The sequence below is a fragment of the Dunckerocampus dactyliophorus genome, chromosome 12 (assembly GCF_027744805.1).
Source record: "Dunckerocampus dactyliophorus isolate RoL2022-P2 chromosome 12, RoL_Ddac_1.1, whole genome shotgun sequence".
In the NCBI taxonomy this organism is placed as follows: Eukaryota; Metazoa; Chordata; class Actinopteri; order Syngnathiformes; family Syngnathidae; genus Dunckerocampus; species Dunckerocampus dactyliophorus.
Genome location: NC_072830.1, coordinates 16,437,183 through 16,456,513, shown reverse-complemented (window position 1 = coordinate 16,456,513; position 19,331 = coordinate 16,437,183). Strand labels below are relative to the sequence as shown.

Below are 19,331 nucleotides of genomic sequence, written 5' to 3'. Positions count from 1 at the left end.
TGCGACACCTAGTGACCTGTGTAGAATAGTACAGTACATATCCCGATGTCTTTGAATGCATCTTTTGAATGCCTTATATTTGTATTTTGCTTCATTTTGCCATTTTTATCCTTGAAAATGCTTAATACAGGCAAAAAATAAGTACAATTTGTTTAAATAATCATATTTTTTGACTAATAATAGGTTGTATTTAACCACAAAACAGAGATGGCTTATTAGGTGATATATTTTTGAAAAACCGTCATTGAGTAAAGCTGCAAAATTCGAAGCTCGAAGTGGTGAGGGATTACTGCATATATTTTTGAGTCGAGTTGATGAGTTGGTCGACATCAAGCGCTGCCAACTTTCTGCTGTCCTAAAAATTCTTCAAACACAACATTTAAATGACAAATGAGCTTTGACACCTGATTTTTTTTAACAGTGACAGAAGTGTAAAAATAATCTAACCACCATCAAAGCCTCTAAACATTACAACTCGCTTTGAAAACTAGTGACAGCTGACACTAGCAGGCTGGCAAGTGTTTTGGCAATTTTTCAATCAATAAAGATTGTCCAGAGAAACCATGTTGTCTTTTGTCTATTTTATTATCGAAGCTTTGAGACACAGTTGAAGAGACAGCAACGCCATCTGCCCGACAGTGCAAGGAACAAAGACGCAAACAGGCATATAAATCTAATCAGATTGAGAAAGTACAGGAGTGGGGACTCCTGCTTCTCGAGAGGAACCAGCTTTGAGATAGCAAAAACAGGCCAACCAGAACATACCTAACTAGGTACGATAAAGATAAAACAACAGTGAGAGGTGAAAAGTTCACACAAAAAAAATTACAACTAGGTATGTCACGATAAATCATTTTGCTCACCTCGATAAATTGACATGTGGATGCGTGTTTGTTTTTCTCTCTCTCCTCTCTCTTTACCGCACAAGCTGGATGACAAGAGGGTTCACTCTGCACATTGGTGAAGTTAAGTTTCACGTTAGCAGTTCGGTAGTCAGCTCCGTAGCAACTGCAGCAGTTCCCCTTCACTGTACCTGGACTGCTCTCTATGGTGCGGGGAGCTCGCACGGGAAGAGTGTGTGGATATATTTCCCTGCGACCGCTCATGCACAGCGGCAGGCTCAGGCTGTATGAGATGCGCTTTAGTGCTTGTTAATGTAACCCGACGTTTTTAGGTTGGCCGCTGACTTCGTGCAAGTTGTGTGTGAAATAGGGACAACAACCACTGCTTCAAGAGGCTATATATTACTTAGCCACAGTCAAAACACATTTTCAACTCACATCACACTTCTGGCCTTCAAAATAATAAATAATAACATCCTGTCTCATAGTTGTAATAAAATAAGAGTGTCATAAAAGTAGCTTACATTAATAAAGATATTACAATTGCATCTACGATTTTATTTAAAAGCTCTTGACACTCCAATTACAATTTTAAATACACTTGAGAAATTAAAAGTTTACTGCATTTGATATGGTGTACTTGCATTATTATGCCATATACAGTAATTAATAGAACAATGGTCTAAAAAAAATGTTGTCAATAATATCGATTATCGACAATCATTTGCAGGACAATTACCATCCAGCTAAATGGGTTATTGTGACAGGCCTAATTGCAACAAAACACAGCAAAAGTTCATACAGTGGAAATATTGATTTTGCCACTACACAAGCGATTAGCATTAGCAAAGTTTTTGTGTGACTTTTCTGTGACTTTTTTTTCCAATTAAAGTTACATTTGAAGGTATTCACTGAAATATTACAGAACTTTTGGAGCTTCTTATGAAAGCATTAAGCAAAAATAATGCTATTGCTGTATTCATTAATGCAGGCCAGATACATGTTTATCTGGCACAGCTGGAAATTAGACCACAACTTTCAAGGTAAAGAAGGAGCCCATTAGTGTTTTTTTTGTCTCGAGATGATGAAAGGAGATGTTGATGAAAGTAGAAAAATGGAAATAGAGTTTTGTGTGCAGCTGCATCCTGGCGGATGTTCTTGAAAGCATAGCATATTAAAGCACAGTGAGCGGAAACCTGCAGCACAACGTTGTTAAACCTTTTTTTTGCTCTCATTTTGTCGCGATTTTGGCTCTCTTCTCCACCATCTGTCGACATCTCTGCTGCTCCTCTTCATCTTTGTAATGGCACCTCGCTGGGACCATAAAAATGCAGGGAAGAGGGCCTCGCCGTTAAAACAGAACGCTGCTTCAGCATGCAGCAGTCTTGACCAGCAAAGAGGAGGCGTGTCAGCACATACGCCTGTTCGCAGTAACACGTTTTCATCATCACCATCCTCTTCTTCTTTGGCAGTGCCAGCCTCATATGCTACTACAGAGCTCTCCTATCACGTAGGGCTGCAGTTCTCAACTGCTTTGGCGGCGGGACCCGCCACCACCCCTCAGTGGCAAATTGCGAACATTTTTCAACTCAAACTTCTCAAATATCTTATATAATGGCACGCTCTTCTCCAGCAGATATCTGCAGCTGTGTGCCTGCACATTAAGTCTCAACTCGATGTCCTTCACCTCCCGCTCAAACTTGACATGGACATGGCCCGCACCTGGTGGCGGCATAGCAAGCGAATAGCACAGACAGCAATGCAGGTGCATTCATGGACATCGGGTCATTATTTTTTTTGTGCACAGGCAAAGACCCGCAACCCCTCTGAAAACTGACCCACCAGTTGAGAATCTTTGACTAGCGTTTTTTTGCAGCAGAGCGCTCCTGTCATGTAAAAGATTTTTATTTGCAATAGGTTGTTTAAAACAGCAATGCACTACTGTCAGATAGAGGATCTTTGACAAGCATTTTTGCAATAGGTCTTTAACAAATAACAGTGTTCCTCTAATATAAAGGAACATTGAGGGTCTTTGTTTGCAGTAGGTCCTTAAAAACAGCAAAGCACTACTGTCTCATTAAGGATCTTTGACTTGTGTTTTTTTGCAGCAGGTCCTTAAAAACAACAGAAGGGCCCTGTAATAGAAAAGGATCTTTGACAAGCATTTTTGCAGTAGGTCGTCACAAACAGCAGAACGCTCCTGTCATGTAAAGGGATCTTTGTTTGCAATAGGTCGTTGAAAACAACAATGCACTACTGTCACATACAGGATCTTTGACAAGCATTTTAGCAGCAGGTCCTTAAAAACAACAGTGAGCTCCTGTTATATAAAGGATGCTCGACGTGCATTTTTGCAGTAAGTCCTTACAAACAGCAGAGCACTTCTGTCAGATAAAAGATCTTTGTTTGCAGTAGGTTGTTGAAAACAGCAATGTACCCCTGTCGCATAAAGGATCTTTGACTAGTATTGTTGCAGTAGGTTTTTGAAAACAGTAAAGCTGTTAAAGATGAGTGTGTGGTGGACCACAGAATGCGGAAGCAGGAGGAGCGATGAACAGCTTTTTCATGTCCCGACTGCGAGCGGACTGGAATACAACGAAAGGAACCAGCATCTCACAGCTGCCCCTACTCCGTGTTAAGTAGGGGATGGACCAATTAGGTGCAGGTGTGTCCAGTTGTCCCAGCTTCTGCCGCACGCCCAGCTGTAGGAGATGAGAGAGCGAGAGAGAGAGAACAGGGTGCAGCAGCAGGTGATCGTAACAAAAGCGATCTTGTCATGTAAAGGATCTTTGAGTAGCCTTTTTTGCAGCAGGGCCTTAAAAACATCAGAGCACTCCTGTCATATAAAGGATTTTTGTTTGCAGTTGGTCCTTAAAACAGCAAAGCGCTCCTGTTATGTAAAGGATCTTTGACTGGCTTTTGTTTTTTTTATTTTCGTTTTTTTAGTAGGTCCTTAAAAACAGGATTTTTGCAATTGGTCCTTAAAAATTGCAGAGCAGTCCTGTCATATAAAGGATATTTGAAAGAATTAAGATAATGTAAAAAGTCATTCCTTTCCTGATCTTCGTTGGCAGTGGCAGGCTAATATGCCAGTAATTACAGCCGCTCATCTCTGAACTGATCATAACAAATCTTCAACAAAATGATTTTGCCCTCTTGCTGCAAATTAAATTTCACGAGTCCCGACAACACATTAGCGCAGAGTTTTTGCATTTCTGACATCCCTTCGACATAGGCTGTTCAGCATAGAAGTCATTTTTGCTGCCTGTTGACTCCAAAGCAGAAGAACGATGTCACGATGCTACATGATGCGTCCTCATAAACACAACAGTTGGCCCGTGTGATGGCCTCCACTGTTTAACTGTCCCGCTGACCCTCTTTAATGGTCACTAAACAGATGGTGCATCTCTGCACAAGGTGCATCATATTCCTCCCTGAATGTTGGGTCAGTCGTCCTGTGCGACATACAGACGTAAATAAGCGCTTTGCTGGTAATTGGGTCCATTTGGAGGACAATGGCTGTTGGTGATAGATAATGAAACACTAGGAATTAAGCCATACAGTCCCTCTGGTCTGCTACAGTACTTATGAACTCTATTTCTGCTGCTTTAGCTCCACTAACATTGTGGCCAATCCATAACCATTATCCATAACAGCCAATAGAGCATCTTACATATTAGTACATAATAGTGTTTTTGCATGGTGATAAATGGATGATACCATGGATGGTATTGCACCATTCATATGGATGATACCATGGATGGTATTGCACCATTCATAGCTGCTAATAGTTTGCTTCAAAGTTAGACTGATTAGTTTGTTGTTTTATGGAGTTATTATTGACATTTTCTTGACTTGGACTGTACGCTTTGCCAATTCAAGCGCTTGTTTGAACTCTTTTCTGTTTTCATAAAATTGGTTTTGCTTCAGTTCTACCAGAGGATTGTAGGGTTCCGGTGTTGTATCGCTCATGGAAATTGATTGCCATTCAAACAACGACACAGCTCAGGCCGTGAGGTTATGAACTAATGAATGCAGAAAGTTGTTTTTTTTTTAATTTTCCAAATATTTCAACTTTTTTCCTAACTAATCTTCTTAATCTTTCTATTCATAATATTATGACTGTATTCCCATAATATTTTGACTTCATTCTCGTAATATTATAACATTTCCCCAACCTAATTTTCCAATAATTACAACTATTGCGACCAACATCATTACTTCAGACAACATATTGTTTCCAACATGAGAGTTAAGTTAATATCGTGTATTAGAGTGTGTATCATGAAATTGTGTTTATTGAAGTGGTTATAATAGATGCTCTGCCTTAATTTTGAGAGTGTGTAGTGTTTAGCACTTGACACAAATCGTGTTAATTCCGTTTTTTTACTGCCTGTATCCTGGGAATAAACACTTTATAATTATCCATGTAGTATCAATATTCACCACCACTCCACTGTGTTTACAATCCATGTGAGACTCTCTGTTTACGACTGCTGGAGTGAATGCTAACGTGCAAACAAGAGGCCCTTTAATTGCATCAGCTTATCCAGTCCAACAACCATTCTTTACTGCCACACTCTTTTGGCCCCCATGCGTTGGATAGTTACTTTAGCCTTGGACCTAAACTCTGTCCTGTGTGTGTTTTCAGGGTCGTCGACCGGGTTACTTTTCCTTCCTTGACCCCTTTTCCCCCGGTGTGTGGCTCTTCATGCTGCTGGCCTACCTGGCCGTGAGCTGCGTCCTCTTCCTGGTGGCCAGGTACACAAGTAGACTCGGAGAGAAAAGAAAAAAGGCAGGGAGGTCAGAGAGCAGCAGCGTATTTGTATGGTTGCTTCTACGGGGGTGGAGACAGATGTTTTTAATCCTCTTCACTCTCTGCAGGTGATCATGTCCACCACAGAGAAAGCTGCCTCGCCTGGGCTTTCTTTTTCAGCTTAACACTGACACCTGCTGGTCACACATGGAACTGACAGAACTGTTGCACAATATTAAAAGCTGTTTCTCTCTACAAAGGGATGTTATAATATAAATTACAGTGTACACTGCAAAAAAATTAAAGGCCTAGCAAGATTTGCAGGTAATTTTCTAAGTAACATGTCAGAAGTCATCCTACATATTACCAAAGATAAGCAAATTGCAAAGTTAAAAAGTGCTTCATTAAAAAAAATAGTTTTATCGTCAAAACCAGAAGCACTTTTGACTTCAATTTCTTATGTAATCTTGCTAAGAGCTCCAGGGGGTGTGGCCTCAGTAGACCTGCCAAGACCTTTTGCACACAACTTGATAATGCTTGTTTATTTTTATGGTATCTCTAAAATTCAACGAAAATACCACTGCATAAATATGCATTTGTTTTTCTTTCCAATACAATGCAATAATAGACATTTAATTGTAAATAAGAGGTGTGGACTCACATGATCTGCAAATAACTCTTGCTCAACACATAAATGCTTGTTTTTGGAACAATATCTGTAAAAGCCAATGAACATGTGACTGATTTCTTTCCAATAGGGGCTATAATAGATATTTCAGTGCATGTGGGGAGGCATGGCCTTAGCAAACCTGCAAGAACTCTTCCTCGACACGTAAATGCTTGTTTATTTTAATGGTATCGCTAAAATTCAATGAAAATACCACTGAATAAATGTGTCTTTCCAAAAAGTTCCAAAAAGCTGTAATAATAAACATACGATTGTAAACAGGAGGTGTGGCCTCAATAGACCTGCAAAGAACTGTTGCTCAAGACGAAATTCAGTGAAGATGTGCCTGTATAAGTATGCATTTCTTTCCAAAAAGGTGCAATAATAGACATTTCCTTGCAAACAGGAGGTGCGACCTCAGAACACCTGCAAATAACTCTTCATCAACACATAAAAGCTTGTTTATTTTGATGGTATCTCTAAAATTCAACAAAAATACCACTGCATAAATATGCATTTCCTTCCAAAAAGGCACAATAATAGACATTTTATTGTAAACATGAGGTGCAGCCTCAGTGGACCTGCAAATAACTCTTGCTCAACACATAAATGCTTGTTTTTTTTCATGGTATCTCTCAAATTCAATGAAAATACTACTGAAGAAATATTCCTTTCTTTCCAAAAAGGTGCAATAAACAGTAGATGTGGACTCAGTAGCCCTGCCAATGTTTCTGTTGGAAAAAAAAGTTCCTGCATAACTTTTGCATGGTCCTTTTTACACTTTTACTGTTTGAAGCAGGCAACACATGGGAGTGAGAAGTTAGTAAACACTCCTTAACTCCTCTCGTTCCACTCAAAATACTTTATCTGACTTTTATTCCCATCATATTGCTTGCCTCCAGCTCCATCTACTGTATTTAAGGTAACCGTTAGTGTCCTGTTTGTTCCCCAGATTGACGCCTTACGAGTGGTACAACCCCCACCCCTGCCTAAAGGGCCGCTGCAACCTGCTCATCAACCAGTACTCCCTCGGCAACAGCTTGTGGTTTCCCGTCGGAGGCTTCATGCAGCAAGGGTCCACCATTGCCCCCAGGGCTCTGTCCACGCGCTGCGTCAGCGGAGTGTGGTCAGTGAGGCGTCAGATCATCTTCATTAGCTCCAACCTTGACTTGCTGATATTTCTCAACCAAACGATGACGTTCATTAGAGTCTACACTTGGCCAACGTAATAGATGCCATTTAAGACGTGTAGCAAAGCCTGTTTTTTAAAAAAAAATGTTGGCCGTATACATGCGGCGGCGTCATTTCGCAAGGGGCAGGTCTTCCACGCACCTTCCTGTCGCCTCCCACAAGAGAATGCATACGTTCTGGTCTGTCCTCCACAGGTGGGCCTTCACATTGATCATCATCTCCTCCTACACCGCCAACCTGGCTGCCTTCTTGACAGTTCAGAGGATGGAGGTGCCCATCGAGTCAGTGGATGACCTGGCCGATCAGACGGCCATAGAATACGGCACCATGCACGGGGGCTCCACCATGACCTTCTTCCAGGTCAGGGGTCAGGCACATTGTTGCATTTCATAGATTGTTTAAGTGGTTGAGACACACACAGTCAGTTCTGGGCAAATTACTATTAAAAAAAATGAAGTAGTTATAGTTACTAGTTACTTTCCAAAAAAGATAATTGAATCTATTCACGGGATTAGTCCTTCAGAAATGTAATTAATTACCAGGGGAAGTAATGACTTTTCTGAAAAAAAAAATGTAATAGGCAAAAGAATTTGTAGCGGCGTGTGCCGTTTAGGGATGCTACTGTACATGACATTATGCTGAAGGCTGAGTTTGTGACATGCAATTCTCTACCAAAACGCTAGGGGGAAGTGTTTTCCTGAGCGTGAGCAACCACAACTCTTGTTGACTAACTACTATACTAACATATTATTTATTTATTTATTATTATTTTTCTATTTTTTCATTATTATTATTATATTTAATGTATATAATTTATTATGTTTGTGTTATTTAGCACTTATATAATTCTTATTATTATATTTGTATTTTATTTTATTATTTAGATATTATAATAACGGCTGTCAGTCGATTAAAATATTTAATCATGATTAATCACTGTTTGACCATAGTTAACTCATAATTAATCGGAATTAATCACAGACAGAAAGAAGTTTTTATCTATAAAAAGAAGGGATGTAAATCTCTTTGTGGTAAATGACTCGATACTCATCTAGATACACTGGTTATATGATTATAAAACACTTTGTAAAAAATTGTAAATAACTGCGTAAAATTTTATGTAAAGGGATATCAATTTTGGAAATATAGGCCCTTATTTCATTCCAAATATGTAATGCAGTTACAAATCCCACAGTTTTTGGCATGTTTAATGCGAGTGGCGACTTGTTCCACTTGGTTCGACGGTCCTTGAACTCGGGCTGAGACGGGTACTCGTTTTAGACAAGTATCCATTACGGATAATGCATTTTTGCCGAGTACAAGCATGAAACGAGTACAGCTCATCATTATCCGTACTGTCCGTACTTATCCGTGCTGAAGGAAAATCCTCACTTTGTTCGTCGTACTGAACGCGGTGCTTCTGACAAAACTACAGTGAACAAGGCTGGCAGATTATTTCCCTGTTTGCCATCACTGGATGTTTGCATGAATCACCAATTTCACACAGATCATTAAAAAATAACTCCATAGTAAAGTCTTACAGATCACTTACACACATACACAGTACACATACAGCTGAATAATAAACAATACAGCAACTTCTGATCAATCCATGTCAATACCCCACCCATTTCTGTGTAAACCACGCCCACTTCCGCCTTATGCCCCGACCAGTCAGAGTACAGATATGGATACAGATCATTTAGATGGGTCAACAGATGCAGATACAGGTACAGATACAGGTAATGTTGTTCCTGTCATAGTTTTACACAGTAGATAATAAATATGATCACTTAGATGGCTATAATCTACGTTTTACTGATGTGTTGAAAATTTTTCCCGGTGACTAGCTAGTGCACCGCTAATGCTAGCGCTGCTAATGCTATTTACATTCATTTTTGTCTTCAGCTATGGTCACATTGACACAAGCCCCCCAAATAGCTGTCCTCAGCTATGCCTGCCGGTAACTAGCAGCTCGTAACCCAAATTTTAGCTGGCAGTTCAAAGCAAAAACATCAGCCGAGGACAGCTCGCATCTAAAAAACACTCGTTAGTTGGGACACTCGTATGCCAAGGCACCACTGTATAAATGACATTAAAAATTACTGGCAGTGCTGGCAGTAATCATTCAATTTGTGTGCCTAACTTGTCACCAGCTCAACTCAATAAATGATTGTGGCCACTGAAGTGGCATAGATTATTCTATATATAGTATATACAGCAGGGGTCACCAACGTTTTTTCTTGCGAGAGCTACTTTTAGAAAATGAAAATGGCCACGAGCTACTCATTTTTGTAGAAATGATTTTCATACCTTATTTCAACCCAAACAAACCAAATATGCTTGTTTTGCCAAAACATTCACAAAATGCTGGTATCCACAACTCGCATTTTATGGTTCAGAATGCATTTCTTTCTAGTGTTCTCACATTATTAACTGAAAACCTGAATGAAAAGCAGGCTTGCGGGCACCTCATGTGGTCGTGGGGGGCTACCTGGTGCCCGCGGGTACTGTGTTGGTGACCCCTGATATACAGTATTATAATATACTAATATATAATTGCACAACAGGCCAAGCTATGAAAAAAATGGTGACTTATAGTCCAGAAAATCTGATCATTACATTACCTGTTACTGGAAAACAATCGTTATTTTTTCACGCTGTTACTCCCGCCGCTGTACACGGTTCATTTAGTTGCGGGGTCAAAGGCTTTCCTGTCCAGCTCCTCTCACCACAGGTGTTGTCCGTTTCCTGCCTCTTTTACCACAAACATTCAATAGTGGCTTCCTCAGGGTTTTTTAGTGAAGCACCCGCCCTGACCTTACAGAGAAAAAGCTGTAAGAAACAGACAAAGCGTATGCTGGAGTGAAATAACACCATATATTTGTCTAGTAGTGGCTGCTTTATTATCCAATCCACTGTTAATGATGTCAGTGAAGGCAAACTCAAAGAGGACAAGTTTGAATGTTACAGTAAGTGAAGAATCTGTTGCGCATTCAAAGTGACAAAATGTGCACTGCAGCTATTTCTGTCAAAGAAGTCATTTGATGCCAAGTAATTGTTTGAATCCACAAAGCTCATTTTGAAAAATCAATATAGCCGTGAGGTCCAGCACGCTGGCACACCACCAATTTGTTCAAATGTTCCCACAGGAAAAGATGGAAACAGAAAATATCCATACCAAGGTCAAACGGTCAGCATCATAATACTTTTGTTAACTGCACAGGCAATGTTTTAAGTAACATTTTAATCAATATATTTAACATTAGCAGCTAGGCCTGTCGCGCTAACAAATTTTGCTGGTCGATAATTGTGCTGCAAATTATCGGAGATAATCGATATTTTCAAAATTTTTTGAGACCATTTTATAATTCATTATTGTCATGAGAGGCGTAATTCACATTTGAACCACTAGATGGTACTCAAGCATAGTGTACCTATGTGAGCCACATTAGCTTGACACAGAAGTTGCCTTTTGGCTTAGTTGCAAGCTGTTCACAGTAAAAGACGTTCGAGAGTAACCACGTTATCGTTCTTAATGGCTCACGGAAACATCACAACGATATGATACAACATTTATGCCATATAACCATATTGACTGTTTGCATTTATTTTGCAATGTAGCGAGCGACACTCTGTCTGTCTGTCTGTCTGTCTGTAAGCGCGCACCATTTTGCAAATTTTTGTTTATGTTTACTTTGCCGTTGACTGGCGGGACGAAGGCTCTGCTGCCTGACGCACCTCCATCAGTATTTTTTTTCCCCCAGTTCAAAAAACTGTCCATGTTGGTCGTCAGTGTTCATGCGCTCACCTTGTTCATTCTGTTTAAAACCGAAATATTCCCACACTGGGGCTGTCGGCTGTGGCATTCGCCTCAGAAACCATCGCTTCATTCATGTTAGCGTATGCTGCCTCACGAGGTTAACCGCTACCGCTCTGTATCCACTCACTAGTAGCCCCGCCTCCACAAAGAAGCAAGAGCGTCATAATTATCATTAGATATGACACCTAATGGATACTTCACATCACTTCCTGTTTGTATACTTCTCATATCAATGTCACTAAAATGTCACTAAAGGCCAAAGAAAAACTGTTGGTGTGTTTCCCCCAAAATTGTGGTTGAATTTCAAATTGTTTATGATACATAATACACCATAAATGCTGTAATTATAGCTGAGGTGTTTGTTTACCTGACGAGCAATACAGTAATTGGAAGCAGGCAACAGTTGGAGTGAGGTTTGTAAAAAAAAATTTTTAAATAAAAAATGAAATTAAAATACAAAAATTATAAAAACTAATGACAGTCGTAGATTGTTTAAGTCAAAATATTAAGAGAAAAGCAATTTTACAAGAATAAACTTGTAATATTGTAAGTAAAAATAATGTCATTTTAGTGGCATTGAGTTTTTTAAACTGATTATATTGTGAAAAAAGTTGTAATTTCTGGAAATTAGATTGCTGAAAAACGTAATTTTACGACAATAAAGTCATAATTATGAGAAGAAAAATTACAAGAAGATAATTGAAACAGTTGGAAAATAAAAATAAAAAACCATAGCAGAAATGAAAAAAAACAAAAAACGCTGTCATTTTACTAGAATAAAGTCAAAATATTAAGAGAAAAAGTTGCATTCTAATGAGAAAAAATGGCGCAATTTTACCAAAATAAGCTCGTAATATGACAAAAAATAATGTCACTTTATTAGCATAGAGTTGAAAAATGAAATAAAAAATGTGGTCTCGTTTTGAAGGCATAATGTTATGACAAAAACAAAACAAAATAAAGTTGTCAGTTTTGGAAAATTAGGTTGGGGAAAAAGTTACAGTATTGTGTGCATAAACTCACAATATAGTCGTCTCTCATTTATTTATTATATTTCAGTAGCATGACTTTTGACTGGTAGTGTATATTGTTATTGCAAGAGGCTGCAATACAGCCATCCCTCATTTATCGCGGTTATCGCTGGTTCCAGACCCGACCATGATAAATGAATTTCCGCAATATAGGATTCAATGTTAATAAATGGAATACTGTCTTAGTCAGAGCATAGAAAGAAAACCTGTTCATAATTTTCTAATTATGTTTTTTAACATAATTAGAGCCCTGTATACATTATTCATTTTTACGACACACTGCACAACTCTTATGCTGCAGGGACTCAAAACGGCCGCTAGCTAGTGAGCTAACCAGTTAGCCTCAGATGTATTTTTTCTAAACTTAAGAAGCCAAAAACTTACCACTTCCACACCAGATGGGAGGAGAACTTTTTGTCACAATATCATGTCGGACATACCATGGCTGACTTCATGACTTCATGCACTGTAATGTGGTAGTATTAATGTAATGTAAGTTAATGCCTCATTGTTTTGTGCCGCCTAGAATACTACATATCACTTGTATTTCAGTATGTTTTGACTAATAATAGAGGTATTTGTGGTACGTATATTTACCATGAATGTCAGGTTCTTAGTTCAAATAAATGCATGGAAAATTGTGCCCGGACGACTCTGATGTGTCTACTGATGCTGCAATGATCTCGGCAGAACTCTCGCTACCAGACCTACCAGCGAATGTGGAACTTCATGCACTCCAAGCAGCCCAGCGTGTTTGTGAAGAGCACAGAGGAGGGCATTGCGCGCGTCCTCAACTCCAACTACGCCTACCTGCTGGAGAGCACCATGAACGAGTACTACCGCCAGAGGAACTGCAACCTGACGCAGATCGGCGGGCTGCTCGACACCAAGGGCTACGGTATCGGCATGCCACTGGGTGAGTTGACAAAACATGGGGAAGGGAAAAAAGCAGGAAAGTTAAAATGTAAAATAAATTCACCTGAGGGTTCTTCAGCGGCAACTTGAGGAGCATTAGTCTGAGAGTTGACTTGCAAAGTAATGCCTGAGCAAAGGCAAACTACTAGCAGCTGTCATGGGGGAGGAGAGATGATGCAAAAAGAGGCTTTTTGAATACAGCGTCTGTTTCCAAGCTCTGATGGGAGAAGCCAAGATAAAAAAATAGGAAATTCGGTTCCTGTTCAACGGCTGCTCTGAGACTCAAATGTCTGCTTCCACTTTGATCACATGATGAGCGGAACTGTCGACGGAGGGGGGAAAACACACCTTGAAAGTCAACAGGACTCATTTCAATTTCCCTTTTATACGGTGATGTTCTACACTGCTGACATGCCTCACAGAAAATCCTCCCAGTGGATGACTTCACTTCACTTCAGGGAATCAGCATTTGAGGAACATTTCACTTCATTTTACAAGCACGGGTCCCCCCCCAAAAAAGTTTGGTGCTCTGTGATTGACAGGGTGTGCTAAAGTCAGCTGGGATAGGCTCCAGCTCATGTTCACTGTGAACGGTGAACAGGATGAGCGGTACATCCAAATCAGCAAAAGACCTAAACCCCATTAAAAATATGCGGGGTAACCAGAAAGGCGACCCTGTTTCAACCACCGGTGAAGACTTGTGTGTCAATCAAGCCTGTCTCCCGGTGTCTCCTCCGCACTCTTGACACTGTTCTGAAATACTGCAAAGCAAAGCACCATCCGCTTCAAAATGTGTAGATTCTTCTCGTTCTCTGGGACATTGTGGTACACTTACTTCTGTGCAGGCTCAGTGTACCGGGACGAGTTTGACCTGGCTATCCTCAAGCTTCAGGAGGACAATCGCTTAGAAATCCTCAAAAGGAAGTGGTGGGATGGTGGCAAGTGTCCAAAGGAAGAGGACCACCGGGCCAAAGGTTAGTTTTCTAGTTCATCTTCTCAATCCTCTTATGTCTTGTGCCTATGCTCAGTCCCACTTCCTGCCCATACTCGACCAACTTCTCGCCACCAATTTACCCATCTGTGCTTTTTCCTGTGGATGCTCCATCCGAATCCCTCCCTATGCTCGATCCCACTTCTCACTTCTCATGTTTCACCCCACTTCCGGCCCATGCTTGATCCAACTTCCCAAACATGGTCAGTTCCACTTCCTGCCTATGCCTGATCCCACTTCTTACCGTTGCTCAATCCCACGCCCTGCCTACGCTTCATCCCACTTCTGACCCATGCTCGATTCACGTCCCACTTCTTACCTATGCCCAATCCCACTTCCTGCCTATGTTTGATCCCACTTCTTACCTATGCTCGATCTCATTTCCTGCCTATGCTTGATCCCACTTCTTACCTATGCTCAATTCCACTTCCTACCTGTGCTTGATCTCACTTTTTACCTATACTCGTTTCCACTTCCTGCCTTTGCTTGATCCCACTTAATGCCCATGCTCGATCCCACTTCTTAATTTTGCTGTATCCCACTTCCTGCCTATTTTTGATTCCATGTTTTACCTACTGTATGTCTGATTCACTTCCCACTTCTTACTTATGCTCGATCTCACTTCCTGTGCATGTTTGATCCCACTTATTACCTATGCTCGTTCCCACTTTCTGCCTATGTTCGATCCCATGTCTTACCTATGATTGATTCACTTCCTGCACATCCCACTTCTTACCTACTGTATGCTCGAACCCACTTCCTGCCCATGCTTGCTCCCATTTCTTACCTATGCTTGATCCCACTTCTTACCTATCCTCGATCCCACTTCCTGCCCATGCTTGATCCCACTTCTTACCTATGCTTGAGCCCACTTCCTGCCCATGCTTGATCCCACTTCTTACCAATGCCCCATCCCACTTCTCGTCCACACTTGATGGAACTTCTTACCTGTGCTTCATCCTGCTTCTGTCCTACACTCACTCCCACTTCTTACACTGGATCCCACTTCCTACCCATGCTTGATCCAACTTCCGCCCCTGCTCCGTCCTCCCCACAGGTCTGGGCATGGAGAACATCGGCGGCATCTTTGTAGTGCTGGTGTGCGGCCTGCTGGTGGCCATTTTTATGGCAGTGCTGGAGTTTGTGTGGATGCTGAGACACACGCCCGGAAGTGAGGTGAGAGAGGGCTATCTAACATGCATCTGCTTTGTTTCCCTCTCCCCCCACTGGCGCCCTCACCCCCTCCGTGGGGCTGCCAGACTCCTGCCCCCCTCCACACACACACACTGAACAGGTCTGAAACGTAGGCGTCTTCTTGTAGACACAATCAGCACAACAACCAAAGATTTACCTCACTGGGACTCCATGCATATATGTATTATTTTCTATTAGAGTCCTAATGTGTTGCATAGAATATGTCATACTGAATGCACTCACATCTTTTTGGTGAATTAATGGTGCTGGCAGCCGTAGCCTTTTTTGTAGCAAGACCTGTGTGATTGTACTACCTTAACCTTTAATCCAAGCTAACGTCGTCTTTCTTCAAACTAACAGAGCAATTATAACTGAGAAGTTATATGGAGAAGTTCTTTTTCAAATGGTTTGGTAAGCACTGTAATAAAAGCAAGTGTAGCCTCACATTGTTGCCGCTATAGCAGCAACTAGCTTTGCCTTCTTTCACAAAAGCCGTTACGTTGCTGATGGCGGTTTCTTACGTTTATAAAAAAAATGTACCTACACCTCAACGAGATGTGCACGTGGTGTGTTTTACTTGTGATGCTTTTAAAATGGTACTAGATAACTGTTATGGGCTTTTTTCAACTGGACCACACTGTGACTTTTAATTCAATAAACATGCAGTATGTGAAAGTCAGCTTGTGAGTCCTTTTTTTTCAACACTATTTGAAGTACGATAAAATGTCTGAATGAACTAAGATGTGCTTCTTCCTACTTCTTTTTGGGCATGTTTGAAAGAATCTGATATCAGTTGATGGTGGTTCTGTCATGTAACCTGTAATGTGTGCCTCAGTGTGGTCTCTCTACACCCCCCGCCCAACCCCCTCCCCTCTGCCCTTGTGTGTGCTTGCAGCAATCGGTATGCGAGGAGATGCTCCGCGAGCTCCACGGCATTGTACTGTGTCACGACAGCCTGCAGGTGAGACGCCGCCGGAACCCGTCCGTCCTGCGGCCGCGCCCCCTGCCCCCCCAGGAGGAGCGCCGGGCGCGAGCAGCCGCCGTCAGCCTGGCCAACGGCAAGCTGTGCGCCGGCACCGGACTGCCCGAGCCGCTCTCCCACAGACTGGCTCAAGAGGCCGCCCTGGTGGCCAGAGGCTGCAGCCACATCCGCATTTGCCCCGAGTGCCGACGCTTCCAGGGACTCAGAATGCGACCCGGCGGGGGCCTGCAGTCCCCGACGCCTAGCGAGGAGAGCATAGAGTGGGACAAGACGACAAATAGCAGCGAACCTGAATGACACCCACTTTGCTGACATGCTTCTTACTGCTTTTTTTGGCCCGAACTCGGGAACGAAAGTACTGACTGGTCTTTTTTTGGAATCTCCTGGGGCTGATTTTTTTTCCTTGCTCATAGGAAAAACTGATGAGTGTGTCTCATGCTGGCCCTCAGTGCTCTTTCAAACAGGACACACAGAGGACAAACGACCAGGGGCCATTTGTACTATGCAGTCATTTATCATTGTGCTGTTTCTTTATTTCCCTCCCCACCTTTTTAAATTATTCCTGTCCTCTGTTGGATTATCAGCACTGAATATTGTTGTTATATTGTTCTTGGGAAAAGATGACATTAAAAAAGGAACTTTTTTTAATCTCACATGTATGTTATGTCTGAAAAGAGCATCCCTCAAATTCCCCCCAAAAAAGCACAAAAACATGCAAATCTTCAGATGAAATCATAATACTTAATATATAAGTAAATATCTTCCCTCTTTCACACAGAAATATCACAAAATTGCAGCATCAGAGCTTGTCGGTGCCTTTTGTACAGAACAGTGATACAGAGGAGAAAAAAAGGCAGAAAAATAGATTCTGAGAAGATTTGGCATGTATTCGCCTGTGCCTTTTACACAGCACCAGGCAGGGTGGGATATGGCTGGAACTGTGTGCGCTTTCACACAGCAACATGACATTGATAATAATCCTGGCATTGCACATACCCTCACACAAAGCTGCCATCCCACATCTGTTATGGTTCTGATACCTCAAACAGTGGAAAATTGCCTGGTTGACTTCGTCCCCTCCCTGTGCACTGGTAATAAACCTCATAATAATTGCACACACCCTCACACACAGCTCTGTTACAGTTCTGATGCTACCTCCAATGGTGGAAAATTGCCTGGTCGACTTTGTTCCCTCCCTATTTGTTGCTGATGCTGTTTATACAGAACATTGTCACATGGAAAAAAGGCAGAATAATGTTTCCAGCTGTAATAGAATATCAAGAATTTATTTGCCTGTGCCTTCCACACAGCATCAAGTGTGCACTTTCACACAGTGACACAATCAGATGGTAGGGATTATGCACTTTTTTTAGTTGCTGTCTTGCCTCTGTTACAGCTCTGAGGCTACCGTCTAAAGTGGAAAATTGCCGGGGCGACTTCATTCCTCCCCCTACGTGTCGGTGCTGTTTATACAGAACAGCGACAGTGAGGAAAAAATGCAGAACATACTTTAACAAGCGGCACATTGCCGGAACTGTGTGTACTTTCACCCAGAGGAAAAAGTCCTGGCATTCCGTGATACCCTTATACACAGCCACTGTGCCGCCTCTGTTACAGCTCTGATACGACCTCTGGTGGTGCAAAATTGCCGGTTTGAGTCTGTTCCTTTGTTTCCTGACTTCCTTATGACCTCTTTGATGGCAAAGTAAACACACGTGGAGGAAATATTCCAGAATGACTTGAGGCCAACAAGCGGCATATAAATAAAATACAAACAAAGACAAACAAACGGTAGATCCACGAGGTAAAATGAGAATGTTTGTATTTATATCAGCAGTTGACATGTGTTCTTTGAAATGTCAAGGCAGCTCACGTTAAATTGAATGCGATAGGTTACACAACGCCCGAGGGCTCCTTCACGTCGCGTCGTCCCGAGACGCTGTGACATTTTCATGCATTTATATTTGCAAAACTTAGAATACATTAGTGTGAAATCTCCTGCACCGGACTGTAAACATGGCATCATTTCATCAGCGGCACTTTATAATGAACCGCCATGATATAAACACCAGCTTTACAGATGCCAGGCGTGCTACGGTGATGCCCTGCTGCCCAGTTTCAACGATGTCCGTTCACAATCTTCACTCATATATTTGCAATATGATGACCGAGCAGTGCAGATTCCCACTAGTGGATAATACGTAGTTCCGTTCAGCAACGCTGCGTATGAGATGACGGCTTTGCAACACTTCATAACAGCACAACAAGAGGAAAGCTAAATAAATGCACTGCTATTTAACAAATATCCCCATACGTTCAGGAGAGTTGTGCATCAAGCTGCCACACCAACAAATATGCAATTCTGCTTTATTTAAGATGCAATTTCATACTTTGATGATGCTATGTTAGACAAAGCTAAGAATTGCTTTGAGATGAATTGCGGTCATGTTGTCACACTTTACCGACCGCTGTTGGATATGGGAAAAAAGACACGTACTGTCGTGCTTGATTGCGGTCTGACAAACAAAAGCGCAAACAAGCTATTCCCAATAACTACTTTCTTGAAGTACTACAGTACTATACATTGTATAGCATGTATTTTTAGGAGTCATACAGTATGTATACTATAAGTTCTACAGTATGACTTTTATAGGTATATGATGTATGGTATGCATCATAATTATAGTCAGTACATCACCTCCTAAAAAGTCATGCTATATTGTACATAATATACAGTACATCGTTTTTTTAGGACATGACGTATAGTATGACGTGGTGTACTGCGTGGTGTACTTATGTATAGTATACATTTTCTTAGGACATGGTGTATAATTTGACCCATTTAGTACATAACAGACTGTATATTATGTATAGTGCAACCTTTTTTAGCACATGATATATAGTATTACGATTGGCTGGCGACCAGTCCAGGCTGTACC

General features: G+C 41.4%; 1 protein-coding gene across 4 annotated transcripts in view; it reads left to right on the top strand.

Annotated features, from left to right (window-relative positions):
• The window catches only part of grik4 (glutamate receptor, ionotropic, kainate 4), a 418,260-nt gene extending 401,239 nt beyond the window's left edge, over positions 1-17,021 (top strand). For all 4 annotated transcript variants that reach the window (XM_054795183.1, XM_054795185.1, XM_054795184.1 and 1 more), the window contains 7 exons: positions 5,494-5,603; positions 7,218-7,391; positions 7,651-7,816; positions 13,001-13,226; positions 14,071-14,199; positions 15,274-15,392; positions 16,306-17,021. In XM_054795183.1, coding sequence (XP_054651158.1) covers positions 5,494-5,603; positions 7,218-7,391; positions 7,651-7,816; positions 13,001-13,226; positions 14,071-14,199; positions 15,274-15,392; positions 16,306-16,689 — 1,308 coding nt within the window. In that variant the 3' untranslated portion in view covers positions 16,690-17,021. The remainder of the gene's footprint in view (positions 1-5,493; positions 5,604-7,217; positions 7,392-7,650; positions 7,817-13,000; positions 13,227-14,070; positions 14,200-15,273; positions 15,393-16,305) is intronic.
• The last annotated feature ends 2,310 nt before the right edge of the window (positions 17,022-19,331 follow it).